The sequence below is a fragment of the Ambystoma mexicanum genome, chromosome 5q, assembly GCF_040938575.1.
Source record: "Ambystoma mexicanum isolate Mex_15411 chromosome 5q, UKY_AmexF1_1, whole genome shotgun sequence".
Taxonomy (NCBI): Eukaryota; Metazoa; Chordata; class Amphibia; order Caudata; family Ambystomatidae; genus Ambystoma; species Ambystoma mexicanum.
Genome location: NC_090933.1, coordinates 68,653,775 through 68,677,351, shown reverse-complemented (window position 1 = coordinate 68,677,351; position 23,577 = coordinate 68,653,775). Strand labels below are relative to the sequence as shown.

At 50.0% G+C, this 23,577-nt stretch overlaps 1 protein-coding gene across 2 annotated transcripts in view; it reads left to right on the top strand.

Annotated features, from left to right (window-relative positions):
• LOC138497215 (uncharacterized) overlaps positions 1 to 23,577 on the top strand; it is a 1,137,079-nt gene that overhangs the window by 916,050 nt on the left and 197,452 nt on the right. For both annotated transcript variants that reach the window (XM_069620541.1, XM_069620540.1), the window contains exon 13: positions 3,507 to 3,633. In XM_069620541.1, the coding sequence (XP_069476642.1) occupies positions 3,507 to 3,633 (127 nt within the window). The remainder of the gene's footprint in view (positions 1 to 3,506; positions 3,634 to 23,577) is intronic.

Genomic DNA, 23,577 nt, shown 5'->3' with positions numbered 1-23,577 from the left:
CCCCCTTTCAGAGGGTAGAAGTATGTGATTTGATGGCGACAGAGCGTCTGTTCTCACCACAACTTCAAAGGCGACCTGGCCTTTGATCATGAACCACAGAGAGCTCAATCAACCAGAGAGACCCTTTGATCCACAAGAGGCAGGGCGATGGGTAGGATTTAGTAGTACATGTTTTCACCCCTTTACCTTTCCTGTTGCAAAGCACACTGGTTATGACCTCACGCATAACAGAAGATTGTTAGTGGGGACCCAGGATTGGTTAATTAAGGTAGGCTTAGCCTGCAGCAATCACTGCGGCAAATTTTGCTTTAAAAGAGAAGAGTGTTGAGCCCCTCTTTTGGCAGATCATCTGAAGACTTTGCAAGGAGTAGCATGAAGAACTCATTGGGACCCCGGCTGAAGGTACAGTCTGCCTTACACCAGTGAAGGAAGGCCCGGAAATCCAAGAGGGAAGCAAGATTCCTTCCCCAAACATCTGCCAGGGAACAGAGGGACATACTGCATCCAGAGGTCCCTCCAAGCAGCTCTAGAACCGGTACCCAGCCAGCACACAGTGTGCGTGCTAGGCTCTGAAAGCAAGCTTCCTAGGTCAGAAGTGCCAGTGTGTCTCTGAACCAAACCAAGGACAAGGCCATTGCCTGCAACACTCTCCTCCGCTTTGGCCGTCTGCCTTAAAGGACGACACAAGCCCAGCGAAGAGGCTAGGAGTAGTGCACTGACGAGCATTAACCAGCGTCCACTTTTAAGGACATTTTCGAGCCCCTCGAGCTGCAGCCAACTGCACCACTGACTGTTGTCATGCTGCAGTCGCTCACACCGTCTGCGACACTTCGACCAGTGCTTCAGACCAGCCAACCAGCACTTGAGACTACGATTCCTGACCCCGAGCTGCTGTGTAGGCCAGCCTCCAGCCGTCTTTCCTGCCTCGCTCGCCGAACTGCCTGCCGCCTGATACCCACAGCTGTCTCCTGTCTTGAACTCTGTTGCAGAAACTGCAAAGCGCCGTGAAACCAACTCAATGCTGTTATCTTCCAAGAACATCTACAAGCACAGGATACATTGTGGTTCTGTCCCCCTGGTCCTTCCCTGAAGGTCCCTAGTGAAATTGTACGAACAATTGCTCCCTTCGTGCTGAAAGCAAGTATCTGTGAACTATTGCGATTAATTACTTTACGACTACCCTGTGTCAGTATCCAGAGTGGATCCCTTCTTAAAACTTTCCGTCCACTGCATTCCTTTACAGAGCGGGTTATATTTTGTAGTGTGCTAGAACTGTCTGTTGTGCTAATAATGCAGTAGATATTTTTGTACAACCTTGATTGGACAGTCCCCTTTATCAATGGGTAATTGTATTTTTGCAGTGTTGCAAAAAACCAACAATCCAAGATCTTGCGGAGATCAACCTGCCATTCCATCCACATTAACAAAATTGGACAAGGAGGTTTATAATTAACTTGTGTTTCCAATCTGTCCGGATCCCTTCTGATTTACTAGAGGTGTGGGGCTGATTGATGATTTAGAAACTGATATTCATCCCTAGACCACTGGTGCCCCGGTAGTTGATTCGTCACACCAACAATCAATGTTTCTAGACTTTAGGCCTGAAACTATTTATGGAAGAGCCTTACTGAAGGCTAGGCTACAGTTTCTGCAGAAGAGAATAAAAGTGATGGTACAGGAGCTAGCTGTTCCCAGAGGGCCCTCACTATGACAGTATTGGTTAAAGGTGGTATTTTAAATGACTCCCATTTTTAAAATATTACCTGATTATGAGTTGGAATCACAAAGGTTATTTAACTTATGAGTCACATCGAAAATATTGCATTTTGTTATAATCAGGACCACATCTCTTCATCCAGCCAAATTCTTAGCGTGGCATCACTAAACAGTAGATGCTTCTTGGGTGCTGCTGAATAGTATTTTGAATTAAATAATGTGTTGTCAGTATGCCATCTGTAACATTAACATTAGTATTTCTATGCAGAACATTTCGCAAATATGTGTCCCTTCGTATGTTCTGCCTATTAAAGAAACAAAGTAGTAGGACCAGAGCCTTTTTCCTTTTCGGACGTCACACTTTAAAGCATGTTCCCTCTGTATCAATGTGCACAGGAAGATCACTGGCACTGTAGGAATTATTTGAAGACATATGCGTTTCCGGTATAAATTGCCTAACCATTGGCTATGCAGATTGGTCAGTATAACTGCAAGTCATTTTATGTCAGTTGCACTGCTCTACAAAACCAGTAAAACATAACCACTAAACATTAATTAGCGATATAGTAGCCTATCAGGTCTCCATCTTGTAGACAAATTATAAATGATATCACTGCAGTCTACATATGTGAGTAGCAGAAAATAGTGCATGCCCATGAACCAGGAATTTGAAACATTTAACCATTTGCCTTACATTGTGCTTGCTGTTTATGCTGCAATGGAAAATATTGCTAATTTGTTTTTTTAGAGTGATGCCAATCATCAGGGGAGGTAACAATAGTGCAGAGAAGAGGATATTTTTCAGTAGCTTGCACTAACCAGTGGGGCGCGAATTTTAAGTGGATTGTAACTTGCCTGGAAAAGACCCCCGCAGCTAACACTTGTATGCTGGCAGTCCTCTCGGTGCAATTTCTATTGATTCTTTTCATTATAGTCATACTTGGCAGTATTGCTACAGACCGTCTACATGCATGGCCGTCAGCATTACAATTAATCCCTATGTTGTCCAGTTTGTTCACATCTAAAATCACAGGTGGGAGTCATTCCTCTGTGTGCGCATGAAAACACTTTGTGAATGGAAATGTACACATAGTTGCAGCATGGAGCCAGTGGAATAGGCGCAGTGGACTTTATGATCTCATCTGCCCCACAGCTCTTTGTTGAAAATGAAATAAAGTGGCGCAGACGGTTCTAAAAAGGCAGGGCGCTTCCAGCCACCAGAAACTAATATTCGCCCATTTTTTCAGGCCAATTAAAATGGGCCCATTGTTGTGGTATGTGGCGCCCTGTGTGTCTGCGTTCTGTTGCGCTTCCGACAGGCACCGGAAAAGGATTTTCACACCATGCTTCGCCACAGTAATTTATTTTTTTGTGGTAATTATTTTATTAGTGGAGGACTTCAAGACGGCCGACCTGTTTTTCACCCAAAAGCACTCATCAGGACTCTGGTCATATTTACAACAATTTGTTTCAAAGAGTTTTCTGTTGTGATATGAGCACATTTCCCATTTTTTTTGGATGAAAACACAGTATTTTCCTGTGATGACCAGTATCTCTGGTACGTGGTGTCAATACGGGTGTCTCTGGATGGCACATACCTGTTCTCAAGGTTTGAATCCTTCCACTAATAAAATCATGATTTCAAAGCAACAAAAGATTGAGGAAATCCTTTCTTTTCCCCACCTTGAGATGGTGTCAGTTTTCTTTATTCTTAAACTACAGATATTCGTAGATATCCATAAGTCTACTTGTAGATCCGTTGATTGGTCTGGTCCCATTTATCATTTCAGCTTGACTGCCGCCACATTCGCTTCATCCAATCTGGATGGGGATGGTGGGTTTCCTGGAATGGAGAAAAGATGTTTAACTGGGGAGGCGCCAGTCGAGACAGCAACAGCTGCGCGTGTGGAATGACAGGTAATTTGATGCTTAAATGTCACTCTAAAATAAAACAACAGTATGTTCCAATGTGATTATTCATTTAGAAATGCTATGAGGGGGCGTGTCCTGGAGCACCGACGATGCAGTCGCTCCTTTGACGGCCTCCGTGGGATGCCCGCTGCCGCGACGAATTGGGGCCGATAGTAGGCTAACATGACGAACTGAAACATGACCGAGGCTTGCTGAGGGCCTGCTGCACTGGTGGCTGCGCTCCGGGAGTCTTCCGAGGACCAGCCGTGGAGATATGAAGCCTTAATCCCCCCGCCCGCACCTTATTCCAAGATGGCGGACAGGGGCTCAGGGGACCGCAGAGGCCGAGGTGCGGCATAAGAAGGGGAGGGGCTCCTGCCCCCAGAAGATCACTGCTGCAGTCCCCCCCAGCACGGCGGCCCCCCACATATAATACTCTTCGCCAGGGGTTACCCCCCCGGCCTGTCTTTGCGGGCAACGCTCAGGCCACGACACAACAGCCCGCGGTCAGTGCGGCCTGGCCGAGGCGCGCAGGGCCCCCCCGGCTCCAGTTGCAGGGTGCCGGCAGCGGTGCGCTGGTAGCCGGAGAGAGGGAGCCTTCTGCGGACGTCCCGGCAGCCCTGCCTGCGGCTCCATCCGCACCCCAGATGGCCAGGGAGTGGCCGGGAGGATTCCGCTCCGGACGCGGCTTGCCGTGCCGATAACAATTGAAGAAGCTCCGGCCTGGAGAGGAGGTGAGCCGAGGAGGGGGGCATTGGCGGCGTTGCTCCAGTGCCTTCTCACAATGAACCACCACAGGCAGCGGCGACCACCATCCCCAGCGGCCTATCAGCTTGCCAGGCTCCGGGTGAGACAAGCTACTGCTCTGGAAACGGGCTATGAGCTACACAGCGGGTCCTGAGCGGGCCTGGTGAGCTCCCACCAGCAACCAAGGGGGGGGTGGCTGGACACAAGCTACCCCCTTACCTACCTGACACACGAAAAGATCTTCCATCCTCCTGGGGCGCCCCAGCCCACCTTCTGCAACCCCCTATCTACCCACTGGGACTCTCTTGCCCCCAACACCGCCGTAATCTCCCCCTCAACTCTGGGGTACACAGAAGCCCCGTTTCGCCTAGGGGAACGAGATGTCCAAACAAGCCAAATCCGGTAAAAACGCAGACATTGCAACAATGCTGATGTCGACGGATAAGTCTAAAAAACAAGAACCCCCTGGTTCCACTCCTCTAGAAGCCCCGGAAGACAAGAGTACTCTCGCTACAAAAAATGATATTCAGGCTTTCATGGCGGACATTAAATCAGAATTCAGATCATGCATGCTGGAACTGTCTACCAAACTGGAAAACACCGACCAGAGGGTAACGGACGCCGAACAGAGGCTAGGAGAAGTCGGAGATCGGACACAGGACCAAGCGTCTACCCTGGCGAAGGTTCAGCGCTCAATCAAACTCCTCCAGGATAAATGTGAAATATTAGAATTTAAGCAAGAAGATCTGGAAAACAGGGCCCGACGCAACAACCTGCACATCCGAGGGGTCCCGTCCTCAGTTCCGGACAGAAACCTGGTGGAATACGTGGGGGACCTATTCCAAGCTCTCCTACCGGATTTCGATAAGTAACAACTCCTCCTGGACCGCACTCACAGGATGCGCCCTCACCGGGGAGTGGAATCGGACTTCCACTGGACGTCATTACCACAGTGCACTTCTTCACGACAAAGGAAGCCATTTCTGCAATCAGTCGCTCTTGTGATGAAATAACTTTCCAGAGCACCCCCATCCAAATTTACCAAGATTTATCCGTCCTCACTCTCCAGAAAAGACGAGCTCTTCGACCCCTGACTGTTTTTCTACAAGACCAACAAATTTGCTACTGTTGGCTCTTCCCCACGGCCCTACAATTCTCCTACAAAGGCACCCAAAGAAGAATCGGCCATCTGGATGACGCAGAAAAGATCATGAACCTGACTCCCTCTGAAGCGCGGTCATCCATGAATTCTGAGAAGGCCTCTGACTCAGACCTCCCGAAATCGCCCATCACTAAGGCAAACTCCTGGTCCAGAGTCCCGAGGTTCAGAAAGAAGAAATAGCCTCACCCGAAGGAACCCCATCATCCATAAGAAACTAAAGAAGGCCCCGTCAGTCGGGGCGGCAGGCCCCACCCCAAGGACCTATGCCCACTTCCGCAAGGTTCTATCCATCTAAGTCCTTGGAAGGCGATACATACAAGTTTAGCCATGTTGGCTATGAAGAGTTACGTGGCCATGTTGGCTAAGGGTGGGTGCTGGACATACAAACCTGCCCCCCTCAGTTAAATCTCCGCCTCCCTGTTGGAGGTGGGAGCAAAAATGTCAATGGCAGGGAAACACGCATCCACAGTACCCACGAGATGCTGGCTGACACAACCTTGTCCCCTGCACCCCCCACCAGACATAGCGTCTCCCTCGCATTGCATCCCAGATCAGTCCACCCTGAATTTCGTCTCACTGAATGTTAGAGTTCTAAACTCCCCAGCTAAACGCAAATCAATATTGCAAAAACTCCAAAACGAAGGGGCCACGGTAGCCATGCTGCAGGAAAGGCACTTATTGCCAGCCGACTTTGGACGCCTACGCTGCCGCCTCTTCCCGAAACAATTTGATGCATCTGGGAACTCCAAAAAAGGGGGCACTGCCATTCTCTTAGGGAGGGGGGTGGACCCCCAGATTCTCGACACAAAGCTTTGCCCAGAGGGTCGGTTCGTTGCTGTGAAATGCCTCCTACTTGGGCAACTATACTACTTTGTGTCGATATATGCTCCCAATTCGGCTCAAGCCGCCTTCTACGAGGCCTTATGTGCTACTCTCCCCTCCTTCCTAGAGGGCCAAGTCCTCATTGGCGGCGACTTTAACGGAGTGCCGGACCCTAAATAGACAAATCCCACCCCCCATCATCTGGAGACTTCACCTTAGCTTTGGCACTTCTACAGCTATTCAGGACCCTGGAAGTGGTAGACGCGTGGAGGGTTCTTCACCCCTCCGAAAAAGACTTTTCATTCTACTCCCACGTCCACAGAACATTCTTTAGGATTGATCTCCTTTTGGTCCCCCCCCCCAAATTCTCTCATTCACCAAAGAGGTCACCATAGGCCCACGGATTCTGTCGGATCATGGCCCAGTGTCCTTGGAAATCCGAATCCAGGACCCCCCCCCCACCAGGCCCGACGTAGATGGACACTCTATGAACCGATTCTCAACGAAATGCCGCTTAGGGACTCGATCGCCACTACGATCAAGAATTTCTTTCTGGAAAATCCCGTAACGGACACATCGCCCACCAACACCTGGGACGCCATGAAAGGGGTCGTGAGGGGGGAATTAATAGCACGGGGAGTTGCCTTCCACAAAGCCAGACGTCAAACCCGCCTGACCCTCGAAGATGACCTCCGGGAGGCGGAGCAAACTCATAAAGAAAAAGGATGGTCCCCGAGAACCCAATGAGCCATTCGTATGGCACAGAAAAAGATTGAATCCCACTACGCCGACCATACAGCACACCAAATGGCAAAGGCCAAGAAATTCTATTGCGCCAGAAACAATAGAGCAAAGGAATTACTGGTGGCCAAACTAGCCAAAGCAAAACAAAACAATACGATTATTGGGCTCCGAGACACGCATGGTCGAATCCAATAGGCAGAACAAGACAAACAACACCTGGCAGTTGAGCATCTGAAACATAATGACCGCTCCACCACAGGACGTGAGCGAACAAAGGGAATATCTTTGCAAAGCAGCAATCCCTCAAATCCCGGACTCCATTCGAGACCTCCTGGACGCACCAATCTCTACTGAGGAGGTAGATGAAGCTATAAAATCGCTGAAATCTCGAGCGCCAGGCCCAGATGGCTATACAACCAGGTTCTACAGGATTTTCAAGCACCAACTACTCGCCCCACTGGCACATCTGTTCAACTCCTTTAGAGAGACCGGCGAATAACCTCCTCCATGCAAGAGTCAACCACCATCCTGCTCCCCAAACCTGGAGGCGATCCAAGATGTCCAGCTTCATATAGACCCAACGCCCTCCTCAACATTGACGCCAATATCTACTCTAAGATTCTGGCAACTCGCTTAGCTCACATCCTCCCAGATATAATTCAGCCCGACCAATGCGGCTTCTTGAAGAACCGATCTACGGCAGACAATATTCACAGAGCTTTGAACCTGGTGGATCTAGCCACACGTGGAGCAAGAGGGATCGTGCTCATGGCACTGGACGCAACCAAGGCGTTTGATAAGGTGAATTGGACATTTGAGGCTTACCCTAGAGACATTTGGATTTGGGTCGGAATTCCGCACTATGATTCTAGTCAACTACAAGGCGCCCAGAACCCTACTTCAATGGAATCAATGGTAATCTCTCGGCCCCCATCACGCTGACCTGCGGAACGAGACAGGGATGCCCGCTGTCCCCACTTCTATTCGCCTTGATCATGGAGCCTTTCGCCCAACGGATTAGGCTGAACCACCTAATTAAGGGGCTCCAAGTAGGCCCCTCACATCATAAACTGGCCCTCTACGCGGACAATGTCCTTTTAACCATTACGGACCCCCGCAGCTCCCCGGCACACACCTTGGCCGAACTAAACAACTATGGAAGGGTCACAAGCTTCATTATTAACTTCAATAAATCAGCAGCGCTGGGAATAAGGATTTCATCAAGAGAGCAAGAACACCTAATTCCAATGTGCCCGATCCAATGGAAAACGAAGGCTATCAACTACCTCGGGGTCCGGACTCCGGCTAAACCGACAGATGTCTATCGCATGAACTTCCCTCCTCTCTTCCAAGAATTGGAGACCGACCTGAAACGCTGGGCGTCCCAGGAGATCTCCCTGATGGGCAGGATCACAGCGTGTAAAATGAACCTGCTTCCAAGATTCCTGTATACATGTTCCGCCCTCCCAGTGATGATCCCGACCCCATCACTTCAAAACCTACAGAGGAAAATGCTGCAATTTATCTGGAGGGGGGAAAAAAGCCAGAATATCAAGAGACTTGATGATGGGGAATGCAAAGCTTGGTGGCCTGGGGGTCCCAGACCGCCAGAAATACCAGATAGCAGCCCAACTAGCGTGCACCCAACATGGCAAACAATTAATAATCACCCCAGATGGGTGGACATGGAACAATCGCACCTAGCTCTTCCCCTATGCTTTCTCCCCCACATGCCACCGGCGACTAGACGACCATGGCAGGAGCTATTGCTGACCACCAGGCACACTGTCGCCATATGGGATAAAACGCTGAAGCAAAAGAAGATCCCAAGGGGTCTCAACCCCCTCAACCCTGGTCTTTCTGAACCCTGCCTTTTCTCCGGGAACAGCTCCCAAAAACTTCAAAAACTGGATTGCGGGTGGATTGGAGACTATAGGGCAACTCTTCAAGGGAGGACAACCACTCTCTTAAGAACAATGAAAAGACATCTTCCCCCTTCAAGAAACAGACAGGTTTACTCACTTCTAACTGCGGTACTGGTGCCCCCACCCGCAGACACGCCAAACAGCAACCCGCCTTCCCACATCCATAGAACTTGCCCTCAAGGAGCTACCACTCCGAGGTAAGATTTCAGCATTATATAAGCTTCTCCAAAAAGACTTTCTCACTTCCAAATCCCGGGCCATGGCACAATGGGAGGCAGACCTGGGACACCCCATAGAGGACCAAGCCTGGGTGGACATCTGGACCCGCACTCAATCAGCATCCACCTGTGTTACGAACAGAGAATGAGCCCAGAAAATCTTACTACGCTGGTACTACCCCCCTTTAAGACTGCACCACATGAATCATTCGGTGGACCCAGCTTGCTGGAGACGATGTGGCCAAGTAGGATCCTTCTTCCACATGTGGTGGACTTGTCCCAAGGCCCATAACTTCTGGAAGGAATGCCTGGCGGCCATTGCAGAAATCACGCACATTACACTCCCACTAGAGCCCAAACCTATTCTCTTGGGCGCCCCGGTCCCGGGGATTTATCCACGCACAGTCCCTAAAGCTAAACTGTTGTCCCAATGCCTGTTGGTGGGTAGAATAGTGGTAGCCCACACATGGAAATCGGTGAAGGGCCCACTCCTGCCCTTGTGGTGGGTGAAGCTGTGGGATGAGCTCATCGCGGAGAAGGTGACCGCGGCCAGAGCAGGTCTTCTCTACCGCTTCCAGAACATTTGGAACCCGGTCCTCGAACTTGATCGAGACTTCCCAGCATTAACATACAAACCCCAGCTGGCCACGAGGGTCTTAGAGAGCTGACCTGCCCTACAGGGACAGGAACAAGAAGGGGACCTGAATACGGGATGAACTCAGGGAGGGGAGTAATACACTTGTGTAATAATGCATGAGGATTTTCAAATTTAAGTCAGGAGTTTGCAGAAGTTGATATTATGCTGACATGTAATTCATTTGTTTACTTGTTAGGCGCTTATACAATAAGAAAATACTGTTTCAAAGCGCCCACAGGGCAGGGAGGGAGCAAGGGTGGGAAATACATTACAACACAATAAATAAAAGCAGAACGGGGAAGAGGGAGAGGGATGAACCTATTATGCCTTGTGAGTGTTCAGAATGTGCAATTGCAGAAAGGAACATGGAAGAGGGGGGGGGAGTGCTGTGGAGTCCAAGCCTGTGGCTGAGCCATAGACGAAGTGCTAGTCTTGTGTCTAAAAGTTAAGTCTTGGTTCCATCAATCAATGCATTCTTTTTCTTTTATCAATCTTATGGCTGCAAGGGTTATCATATTAATACTGGTGCAGAAATTGGTTAAATAATTGTGTTCTTCCCTCTCCTTAGCAGAGATATTAAGACCTGTAATTGTGGCGACTCACAAAAAATAATAGGGGCACAGTGCCAAGCATATTCTAAGATAGCTGCAGTTTTCTGGCATCTGTGAAGTGTTCCTTCTTTTGGCTCAGGTGGTGCAGTGGGTAGCAGATGCCTGCCAGAAAGAGGACCGATTTATATAGAGGAAGAAGAGGTGCTTTTGATGAAGGAAAGGTACTTTTGATTCATGTCCCTGAGTGAAGGAAGAGTTCTTTGCCAGTGGAAACAGAAGGCAATTCCTTGTATGATCTGCAGAAAAAACAGTTATAGCCAAGGTGGCAGTGGGGCCCCCTCTGACCTGTGGACCATTGGACCTTGATAACCATGTATGATTTGGAAAAGCTGAGATTGAGTATGCAGTCACTACAAGTAACCCAGAATCTGCACAATGTTCATGCACTGCTGTGTGCTGGGATTTTGGAGAGAGATGGACCAGGGCACTTGGTCACGGTGGACTCCTAAGAAGGGAACGCCCCGGAAAGGTAACATAAGGAGGAATGTGAAAATGAGTTCAGTGAAGTTGAGCACGAAGAGTGCAGGGAAGTCCCAGAGGGTTTGGTGGCTCCTTGAACATAACAGCATGAAAAAAGAAGGGGAGCAGAGCATGGGGGAGGAAACATGACATAAGAACACACAAGCAAGGCCTAACGTCGTTAAACCTTACTTGCAGCACACAGCGACTCCAGTTGCAACCATAGGGGAGGGTTTGGTCACACACCAAGGTCCCACAGAGAAATGGCAGTCGTTTCCAAGGTGGGTGGGGCCCCTATGCCATCATTGGAAGCCTTTCATTGAAAAATAAATATGTTAAACAGTACTGTGCCCTTTAGTGTCTGAAGGACATGACATTGACATGTAAAGCAAGGCAAAGCAGTGGTGAGACCCAATGCTACCTTCCAGGGAGAAGTGGAAGTAATACAAGTGACCCAAGCACAAAACGCAGAGTTCCCATGCTGTTCAGCGGTTTATAGTGAAAAAATCTCGAATGTCAAAATCTCGAACAAAAAAAGGTCGAAAAAAAAGGTCGCATTTTTTTATGCCGTTTTTTATTCGAAATGGGGTGGTCCCCCCACCCCCCTCAACCCCCCTTTTTAAATTTTTTTTTTTAACCCATTTTTTTTTTAATCCCGGACCCCAAAATAAATATATAATTAAAAAAGGAGTAATTCGACTTTTTTTTCAAGATTTTTTTTTCGACCTTATTGGCATTCGAAATTTTTTTTCGAGATTTTGACTGACCACCCTGTTCAGCATCCCCCGTCATCCAGTTAGAGGGCACGTAGGAAAGGTTGGAAAAAGTCAGTAGAGCGGCAAGTATAAAGATGCTTGGAACTCCACAGCTGGAGAACTCTCCAGATCTCCTCTCCACAGTAGCTCACTTCTTAACTTGGGAGGCATTCCCAGATCATGAGGGGGCACCAGATATCCTTCAAATGACTGCATTCAAGTGGATCAGATAAACCTCCAGAGCCATGGGAGCTATTATTGCCACATTTGTAATTCCCAGACTTCTCGTCTGACACACCATGCAAGAGGGTATTACTTCAGACTTTGAGAAATTACTTACAGGCGCTGTGTATATATAATCTACTGATTTACAGTTGTAAGGAGCTCATGGTAGCAACAGCAAAGACCGACACAAGTGATCACAGTTCAAGGGTGTTTATTGAACTTTATAATGAGTGAGAAATGCCAATCCTTACCACTAAGTCACAAAAAGAGTGTGGGAAAATGTTAACCGGAAAAGAAAAAAGTGTTCTCAAAATGATAAGTCAGGGTGGTAGGGCTGGGTCTCCCTTCCCCACGTTTCAAGCATGGGACAAGGTGGAACTCCTGAGCACACAATTCTAGTTCAACAATACCAGAAACTTCAAGGGACAAGTCTCTTTCCTCAAAGTCTCTTGCCTGAGAAGGCCTGCTGGACCAAAACAACAAACAAACAAAGATTCTTTTGGCAGTTTTACACTTTGGGCAATTGCTCTTCGCCCCTAGATCTCCCTCTGCCGGATTCGGATCCTCTTTGTAACTGGGCTTCCCTCCGTCGGGTTGACTAGGGCCTTTCAAATGCAGCTTTGAAATTTTCTATTGGTGTTTTAATTTACTTTTGAACAGCTTCTCACTATGGACAACCCTCTGCGAGTTCACTTTTGTCAATTTCACAGTTCACTCTGCTCTGTCTCAACCTTGCAACTTAGGCCTTCCTCCGTCGAGTTCACTACGGCCTTTCTTTAACCCAATTCATACATTTCTAACACTGTTCATGTTTTGCTTATTTTCATCAGAAAGCAGGGTTTTACTTCTGTTAGCTTTCTTGAGGCATCCTTCTCTCGGGTTCACACTTGCCTTATTTCACAGTTCACAATCTTCTCAGAAAGCGGCGTTCCCTTCCCCTAGCTCTCTCAACCATGAGTCAGAGACTTTCAATTGTACAAACGATTTGACGTGACCTTTAAAGGACCACTCTGACATTTCACGTTGCCCTTTCCTAGGGCCTTGTGGTACTTACAGTTTTTAACAAAAAAAGGAGCCAGCGAGATTCCTTCGACTGAGAGCTCCTACAGAGCCTGACAACTCTGCAGCTGGCCCTTCTCTGGGCTTTCACAAAAGTTCAGATATACACAAGTTCTTTGTTTCAGGTTCTTGCGTTCATCAAATACTGCCACTTGCAGCCCTGGGCTCAATGCACGTCGGTTTGCTATCAGTTTCCTCTGACTCACCGGCTGTGTTGAACCCGTTGGCTGGTCTTGCCTCTGGAGTCAAAGACGGTACCACGGTAGCCAGCACACCTCCCTGCCTGTGCTATCGATACAGTAGTGCCCCATGCACCGTTGTCATCTGCTCCTCCACACGCCAGCTGCAACTCCCGGTCTTATAATTTCCCTCTCGGAGGCTTTGCGGGACTGAGTTGAGAGGGGCAAGGGTAGTCTAACCCTCCACCCCCTTCATCGCCCTTCCAGGTTCGCCTGTCTCCTCGGTTTGAACTGCTGGTTTGCTGTAGCTATCTCCTCGTGCGTTCGGCCTTGCTCGTAGTGTGCTCTCATGCTCTGACTTTTATCCCTGTGGGGAAAGTAAAGGGCCTTCTGGTTTGCGTGGTTACTGTCAATTGCCTGACTCAGTCTGACCCTTGTGTGGGGGCATGTCAGAAAAACGGTTTTGTTTTTAGTCTGTTGTCTATCATGGTGTGAGAAAGTGTTTGTGTCAAGAGAGGGGGGTGGTAGAGTGTCCAAGTATCTCACGGGGTAGGATGGAGAAAAGGTGTTTTATGGAATTATAGCCGTCGTACTAGGTGTTTTGGTAAACTCAGAAGGGTGGGATTTGTAGGCTTGGTGAAACAAACTGCAATAACCAGGGTTATTAGTGTGAAATGAACAGGGTGGATTATGGGAACGGTAGTGTTCTATGAAGGTAGATTGGAAGTTCGGGAAATGATAATCAGAGGGACGTGGTGAGGAATGACTGGGAGTATTCCGATAGAAAACAGGGATTCTGGGAGATGAGGTTTTCAAGTGCAATGGGGTTTGGGCTCCTATGGGATTTACCAGATATGGAGGGGCGGTTGCATTTGGATAAGGGAGCTTCTTTGGGTAGAAGGGAGGTAGATGTGATACAGCCTACAAAAGCCTCAGAGACTTCACCCTCCTCGCCTTCATCCCTGGTATAGTTCCGCCTCTCAGCTGGGGTATTTCCCCGAGCACAACCCCGGCTCCCCTACCCAGGTGATCCTCCCTCGCTTGTCCACCCTCAGGGTTGGGATCTGAGAGCGTCAGCCCTTCCCTGGCCACCTGAATAATGGATTCTCAAAGTTTGCTTGGGTGAATACCCCCAGGTTTCTCACACAGCCGGCTAAGGTCATTGTGAAACTATGAAGAGATGTTTTTTTTTCTCTGTAGATATGAAGGTGGTAAGAACAGTTTGGAGAACTGTGAACTTGGGAAGGACCCATTTCATCTTTGATTTGTCATGTGGTGTTGGTTGTGCACAATCTGGTTCCCATTATTTTCTTTCTAGTTGTGTCCTGTATTTATTTGTCCCCTTCTAATTGTGCCTCAATGTCATCCTTAAACTCAATATTACTGTATCGAGCAGTTTAAGAGCTAGTGGCTCTACCGCCACGACTATGTGATGGCCTTTCTTGTGGGTTCAGTGCAGTTCATACCCCAAAGTGCCAGGGAGAGCAGGAGCCTTTTTTGAACATGTGTATATATTGAGGCTAGTTTGTTACTTTGAACAGAAATGACATACATAGGCAGCAACGCAGGTGACTTAGGCAGTCCTTGAGTAGAATCCATTCACAAAGGATTGAGTTTATGGAGTGAAGGTACTCTGTCGATGAAGGGCAGGGTGGTGGAACATAAACCTTGGGCAGAGACCAGACACAGAACATAGATATCAAATCATGAAGGCCTTATACCACTGCTTGCAATAACATACATATTTACAGATGGAGCATTCATGTTGTGTAAAGGCAGGAGGAGAAGTTGCAACTCCGTTTTTGGGGACTAACGCGGGAAAAAGGGGAGAGGCTCCTTCACTGGACAGGAGGTGGCGTTTGAGTCTAGTTTTGAAATGCTCCACAGATGCGCTGGATTTAATGTCAGGAGGGGTGGATGTTCCAGTGGACGTGGCAGATGACAAGAAGGAATTTTTTAAAAAAAGCAATTTTTGCATGGCAATCCATCCGTTATGGTGACAGTGGGTAAGGTTTGAGGTAGCTTGTAAAGGGTGGGTGTAGGGAAGTAGAGGGGTACGTCGAGGAGTAGGCTTGAGCAATAGTTACATTTGCTGAGCACAAAAGTACAGATGAGGGTTTTGGCTGATTGGTGAGTAAGATGGTGATAGATTTTCCTAATTTTGAGAGGGTTGGCTTGCAGAGCCCTGGCAGTAGCCATAATGAGATATTGGAGTCTGGGGTCCTGGTTAAAGAGGACTCCCAGGTTGCGGACCCAGAATGTCTGGTGGAAAGAGGATGGGAGCTGGGAGGGCGAAGTTAGTGTTAGGGGCAGGGAAATATGACTTTTATTGGGGGATGGAGTTATACATCAGGCAGCATAGAGCTATGCACTGGCGGATGGCAGTGAGATAGGTGATAATGCGCTGACTGATGTCAGGGGGACTGCAAGAGATTAATTGAGTTTGCCCAGGAGGTCGTTTACAGTGTGAAGAGGGGAGGACCAAGAAATGATCTTTGGAGGGCGCAGACTCTAAGGGGTGGGTGAGAGATCGTCTTAGAGTTCCAAGAGATATAGAAGGACAGATGGAAAGATGAGAGGCCATCCAGTCAAGTGCAGTGTGCTTGAAACAGAGTGAGGGGAGGGTTAGAAGCAGTGAGGGATGATCCACAGCATCAAAGGATGTAGGGCGATCATCTAGGAATAAAACAGAGGAGAGGTGTGAGTGATCAGCAGAGATCATAAAGTTGGAGAGAACGGTGAAAGCAGTTTTTAAGTGTTGACTCCAGAAGCCTGACTGAAGGGCATTACAGAGTGTGTTTTTCTCGCTGTCGCATAGAATGTGTTTCAAGATGACTCACTGGAGAACATTTTGATTAGTGTAGTAGAAGAGGGGCGGGTCTACAGAAGGAGTGATTGTTATGGTCAGCTATGGGTTTCTTAATTACAAGGTTAACAGTGTTATGTCCGCCTTACGTCCCGCTACGCGGTGATGTAAGGTGTCACCAATAAAAGCCCCGCCGCGGTGGCCCAAATCACGAAACGCCAATACACGAAGGAAGAGGCCGGCGGCAACAACGCACACTCCAGATGGCAACCAAGAACCCAAGGAATGTGGGTGGTGCGGAGGACCTCGCCACGGTAGACGCAACTGCCCGGCCCAAGGCACCACGTGCTGGGCATGCGGCAGAAAGGACCACCATGCCAAAGTCTGCAGATCATCAGGGCTGCCACAACAACTCCAAACTCCCCAAGACAGGACCTCAACCTCGGGAAAGAAGAAGCAGGCCAGTGCTCGCTGAGTCGAGACTGTAAATTCATTGACCGAGGAGGAAGTGGACGATGTGACACAATCCCAGCAAGGGGCCGCAAACGAGTAATGGAAAAAAGGAAAAAAATATACCTGGTCTCAGCACTGAACTATGGGGACACCACACCCAAAAGAAAACTGAGAAGGCGGAAATGCCAACTAGCCATCCAAGGACAAGACACGCAAATGACCATAAACACTGGGGCGTCCGTCAGTGTCATGCCGCTGACCGCATTCAAAAGACTACGGCCCCCACCAATACTGAAAACAACGGGCACACAGTTTCCTAGGAATGGCAACCTACTGCGGAAGGTTCATCCCCAACCTAGCCACACTATCAGAACCCTTAAGAGAACTCACAAAGGCCAGCACGAAATGGGTGTGGGGCCCCACCTGCCAAGAAGCGTACGAACAAATCAAGGCATCACTCTCGGCAGACACCACCATGGCATATTATGATCCAACATTGTCGACCGAGCTGTACGTTGATGCCAGCCCAGTGGGCCTAGGAGCCATCCTCATACAAGTGGCCAACACAGGAGAGTCAATGCTGATCACATTTGCCTCCCGCGCCCTGACATCGACGGAGCAACGGTACTCCCATATTGAAAAAGAAGCGATTGCAGTGTTGTGGGGCTGCCTCCATTTTCATCGATATCTCTACGGCCGAAAGTTCAAGGCCTATACGGACCACACACCGCTACTCCCCATCTTCGCTGGCTCATCCTCACATCCCCCAGCCAGAATTGGAAAGTGGCTACTACACCTACAGCAATATGACTTTGAGTTAGCGTATCAGCCAGCTAGTGGAAACCCAGGTGATTTCATGTCGAGACACCCGAGAGCGGCCACACCGGGGGAAATACACGCAGCGGAAGAAACGGAGGAACACATTTGCCAGGTGATCCACACAATGAAACCAAGAGCCATCGGCATTGAAGACATTGTAGAGGCCACGCAAGCCGACCCATGCTGTGACTTAGTGAAAGACACGATCATCTTGGGGGAATGGAAGTCTTTCCTACGGAGTGTCCACAATCGAATGGCTGAAGCAAAAGAATTCCTAACTGGCATCTTCACAGTAAGACAAGACCTATCAATCACAGAGGAAGGGCTCATCCTAAGAGGGACCCAAATTGTCATCCCCGCAAGCATGCAGGACAGAGTTGTGGCATTGGCGCATGAGGGTCACCAAGGAATGGTAAGAACCAAGGCCCGGTTCAGACACCGTGTCTGGTTCCCACAGATCGAATGGAAAGTTGAGCAACTGATCAACACATGTCTCCCATGCCAAATAACGGGGGCTCCGCCCAATCCCGAGCCCATACTATCAGCGGAGCGAGCATCCTCTAGATGGGACGCCAACAGCATAGACTTGTGCAAGATACAGGAAGGCACGCACCTATTGGTGGCGATCGACGATCACCCCAGGTACCCGGAGGTCGAAATAGTAACCTCCACGGCAGCGGAGGTGGTCATACCCTCGATGGAGAAAATGTTTGCCACTCACGGCCTCCCAAGGCGAATTCGGAGTGACAATGGCCCACCATTCCAAGGAGATGAGTTCAGGAAGTACCTCTCCAAACTCAACATTCAGTACCATCACATCATGCCCAGGTGGCCGCAGGACAACGGCGACGTGGAACGTTTCATGCGAACAATAAACACAGTCCTGTGCCTGTCGTGCGTAAACTCAAGCCCCTGGAGAGTGGACCTCCACAGATTCCTGAGGAATTAGAGTAACACCACACAGCACAATGGGGATACCGCCGGCGGACATAATGTTCGGAGCCATCATCAACTCATCCATCCCACATCACCCGAGCAGAAGCACAGACACGTACGACAGGGCACGCACCGAACTAAGAAGAACCGTGGCTAACGAGCATATGAGCAACAAGAAGAAGGCCAAGAGGTCCCGCCACAGAGTAGACGACCAGGTGGTAATGGTGAGAAATCCATCCAAATCTAAACTAGACACACAATATGACTCTGTCCCATGGACCATAACCCAAAGGCAGGACCATGGTAACAGCCAGGAGGGGACAAAGACAAGTCACAAGAAACGCTTCTTGGTTCAAGACAGTACCAAAAGATCTATGGACCGATGGTGAACCGCAACCTGAAGAAGACGACCTGCCAATGGGAGAGGAGCGTAATCACCAGGAAGGCGAAATGACCATGGACGACAGAGTGGAAGAATTGTCGAGTGAACCAGAGTTGGGTGAGCCTAACTATGAAGGTGAGCAACCCAAGGGGAGTCGGGGGATAGCACCCAGGGTTGGACGGTATGAACTTAGAACTGCGTCCCCGGCCCCCGCCAGGCTCAGAGACTATGAGTGGTAGAAGTCCAGGCCGAGAGACTACCGAACTCACTGTCCAAAACAGTTGTCCATTATAGTATTGTTTTGTTAATGTTTGGTTAAAATAAAGGAGGAATGTTATATCCGCCTTACGTCCCGCTATGTGGTGACGTAAGACGTCACCAATAAAAGCCCCGCCCCCGCTCAGCGAGGGCAGTTCTGGGCAAGACAGCAACACATTTGGTGTCCATGTCATCATTGCTCCCGCCGGAGCTGCGCAACTGGGCCTGGCAGCCTGGGGCCCTGTCATCCTGTTTCCCGCCGACGCAACGGCTGGGGAACGGAATCTAACACTGGCGATGAGGCAAGTGAAATGAACGGCGCACGCGAGGCCCAGTAAATTAAGCCCTCGGCAGGGGGAAGCATGGTCAGGGGGCCCATCCCCCATCTGAAAAAAAATAAATAACAAACAGTAGCTTCTTCATATCCGGGAGGTAAAATTCCAATGAAGAGAGAGAGAGGTTGATGAGTGGTGAGAGATGAAAAGAGGTGGCAGATGGCAGTTCTTTAATTACCCGAGGTGGGAATGGGTAAATGGGAGTGCAGTAAGGGTTAGCTGAGCTGAGTAACCTCACATGCTACATGACATCACAGGAAATAACACCACGACATTTGACCTGACAGAATCAAAGGAAGTGATCTCACATAAGCTTTGATCTTGCTTTCATCATAGGAAGTGAAACACATAATGTAAAAAACAATTAGTGTAAGTTTAACGAAATGACAAAGTAACTCGAGCAGGCATCTTGAGCATTGTAAACTATGCAGAACGGCAATAGTCAAATGCAAGGTAAAGTCTCAGATTCCCAGCAGCTGCCATTAAATGTGAAATGCAACCTGAAATGCTTCGGTAGCAGCATCTTTTACCATTAAATGAAGCCTATCTCTGGCATTGTTACCATATGTAAAGTAAGCCTAAGAGGTCTAGCTGATGTCACCATATGCCAAGTGCACCACCAAATGCTCCTGTATTGTTCTCTCATGCCAGTAAATAACTTGAAAGCCTGGCACAGCCTCGGATGTCGATGGGTTTTGTGAAGAACTCATGGTGAAAAGAAGTAAGACTGGCACAAGTGATCACAGTTCAAGGGTGTTACTCTTGCGTCCCGTCCCCTTTCCTCCATACTGCATGGGCGTCCCTTCCTAGGGACGGGAGATGGAACCCTTTTCACCAGAAAAAAACCTTCTTCGCCTTTAAATTTAGAGGCGCACAGGGGTGCGGCCCTGGGAGAATGTGTTACCCTGACTGCGCCCACCGACACTGCACCTCATTCCCCTTTTCCGCATCGACAGGAACGGGCTGATTTCTCCAGCGCTCCTGGATTTGGGTTGGGCCATGTAATAGCACACGCTCTTCCCCGGATTCTTCTTTGATCTTTTTGTCTTCTTTTTGTCATTCAGGTACTTGGTCCTCCGACGGCACACTCCTCCCCGGCGCATTTCGACTTCAGTGGGTGTCCAGCCTGCAAGGGGCTCTTCCCTATGTCTGACCCCCACGCTCTTTGCCTCCACTGCCTTGGCCTCGATCATGGCTGGGAAGGTTGTACCGCGTACGATGCACTGACTCCACGTGCACTGAAGAACAGGCTAGATAGATGGAGGGAGCTCTTTGAAAAGTCGCCTCCAGAGGACTTGAAGGACTTCATCAGACAGAGATCAAGGCCAAGGGATGGCCGCTATTTTCCATTGCACCCCGTAAGGGCGACTCCTTCCTGAGGAAACGCCAGAGCAGGAGGAACCTCTCAGGTTCTCGCACCAGCACACATACCAAGGCTAGTCCAGCTACCGGCCTCACGGCCGAGGGGTCATCAGATCCTTCCAGAAGCAGTGCTGAGGGACTGCAAGGTTCTTTTACCGGGTGTACACCGAAGGGGCAACGCCCTTGTACCGGCCCAATGTCGGAGGGGGGGGCCTGCATGCAGAACTACCGGCCGAGAGCAATACGCCTTCCAGGCCTCAGCCTGAGGTGCTGGGTAGGCCTCATGCTCCACCACCAAGAGTCTTGGAGGAGGCTGGGCCCAGGGAGCCAATCACCAAAACTTTGGCACGTGGTATACAGCTTGACAAGATGGCCGCCGTGCCAGATAACATGGCCGCTCATCTGATGCCACTAGGAACGGAGCACGGCGGATAAATGAGTTTCAAGGTGGGACTGGTATCAACCAGGTACATGGCCTACAGTTCACCCATCAGCAGCGAAGGGCAGGTTCCCCCTGCAAACTAGGCAGAGTGTGCTCCGGCCCTAGCAGCCCCAGCCACACTGTCTCCTGCCACCTCTTCAGCCTCCGAAGACAGGTTCTTCGAAAGGTTCATGGCACTGATGTGAACCCCCCCAGAGGGGGGGCCATCCTGCGGGATGCTGTCAGGGACTTGCCTCCTCCAGTCACTCCACTGGCACCCATAGTCATTCCTCCCATGGCTCTGGCACCACAGGCCCCAGCGCAGCCCCCGCTGCCCCTGGCGGCTTCTTCGATTCCAGCTCCCCTTCCCTGCCTTGCACAGTACAGGCAGTTCCACAACAGCCTCCGGCTCTGGTCTCCACATCGCAGCCCACGGCGCCCAGCACTCCTCCACCCACTGCGGACCAGCCGGACACTCAGGTGGACACCGACTAGGAGGAGGACCCTCACATGCCATTGTCAGCGAAGGCCTTGCATGACACGCAGGTTTGGCAGAATATGTGGGCCTTCCTCAACCCAAGGTCAAACAGCGTGAGGAGGGGGTTTTAGCAGAAGTCCTCACCCTCAAACCAAAATGGATATGCCGATGCAGAAAGACATCATGGCTTTGGCCAAAAAGGGGTAGCTCAAGCCACACTCGACCCAGCCTGTCAATCAGCGCCTCGCTGGCAAGTATACACAGATGGAGGGGGATCCACCCTTGCTGTCGGTGCACCCTCAACCGCACTCTTAGGTGATCGCTGCGGCTTTACTCTACTCTAAGCCTCAGTCGTCCTCAGCCACCTCGTCCTCAGTGCTGCTAGCCAAGGAGGAGAAGATCTTGGAGGCGTATGGGGAAAAAGCTGTACTCCAACGCCTCGCTGCACCTGCGTCAAGCCAACGCGGATGCCATGCTGGCGGCCATTGACCAGAGGCTTTGGTGGGAAATAGCGGACTTCCTTCCAGAACATCCGGTGCAGAGCCAGGCACGCTTCAAGGCGGGTCTAGGAGAAGCCTAGCTGCTAGCGCAGGACATCATGGAGTCCACCGTTGCCCACATCGATACCTCTGGCTGGGCCATCTGCATCGCCACGGACATGAGAAGGACGGCCTGGCTTCGGGCTACTAATTTTAATCTTGATGTCCAGGAACGCATATTGGACCTTCCGTTCAAGGGTAGTGACCTCTTTCACTCTACCACCGACAAGGAATTAGATAAAAAGAACAACAGCTCGCAAACTGCAAAGTCTTTATCCTAACGAAGGCCACACCCAAGGCATACACCCAGTCGCATCAACGCTCCGACAGGGGGGCGGTCATTGGGCGGGTTCCGGGGCTTCCAGGAACGGAGGTCGAGACAGCCTGACTGCTCGCCCAGTCAGCACCGGTGCAAACAACAAAAGGGGGGGTGAGCAAGGGCTTCTTCCAGTCCCCCTCCTCAGCAGCAGCCTCAGAAGGAAAGAAAGCATGACTCGTCCTTTCGGGTCCACGTGTCTCCGGTGGGGGGGCAGGCTTGCCTTTCACGTGCATTTTTGGTGCCAGAACTTTGCGGACCCCTGGATCCTCTCTGTAGTATCCTCGGGGTACCGCCTACCGGTCCCTCCCTCCCTCCTTCCTCCCCTCCATTCCCACAGATTGGGACGGTAACTCCGTTGGTGGAGATTCGGTCGCTCGTTGAGAGCCAGGCAGTGGAAGAAGTAACAGCCTCCCAGAGAGGATTGGGCTTCTATTCCCGGATTTTCGCCATACAAAAGAAGAACCAGGTTGGCCTGAGAGTTGTGTTGGACCTATCCACCCTCAACCTCTCCCTCCCTCTTCAGAAATTCAAGATGGTTACACCAGCACTCATTGCGGAGACACTAGACAAGGGAGACTGGAAGTGCTCCCTGGATCTGAAGGACGCTTATTGTAACGCTCACCTGGTATCCACGGGGACGTCACTCAGCCCGTTCTGACCTCTTACGACCTTTAACCCTTCCCTGGAGTCTACTCGACTGGAGACTGGGCCTGAAACACAGGATTGGTAGAGTTTAACTCCCTATTGTCTCTGTGTGCTTGAACTCCTTCTTCCCCGGGGTCCAACCCTTCCCTTTGATCCACAGCTCACCTTGTTTTCTTGGAAAGTGTGCTCTCCGTCCTGCTTTCAGCACAGGGGCGCGTTGATTGATGCAGGCTCATTGCTGCCTAGTTACTTCACTGGCAAGAGCCCGACAGGTAAGTATAATGAGTCTTTTGAACAGTTCTCTAACTTCGTTCCTTTCCTTCCTTAGATGATGGCCGGCGTCCGGGGATGGCGACGTGCTGCTGAGATGAGTAGCGCTGAAGGTGAGTTAGAGCGCGATGCGCGATGCGACCCTTTCGTATTTGTATTGAACGGAGTTCTTTTTCTGTGCCTTTTAGGTGCCGCAACGTTTTCGCCTTGGATGCCGGTTATGAAGTAGAAATGCGGTGAGAAAGCACGGTATGCGGCGCCTCTAGATGTTTCCACGCTAACCTGGGGTGTCTTTTCCCTCTTGCAGATGGATGAGAAGTTCCAGAGACAGAGTTCCCCCAGAGCAGCTGGGATTCAGGTAAGCGTTTGAAGCTCTTACAGTCT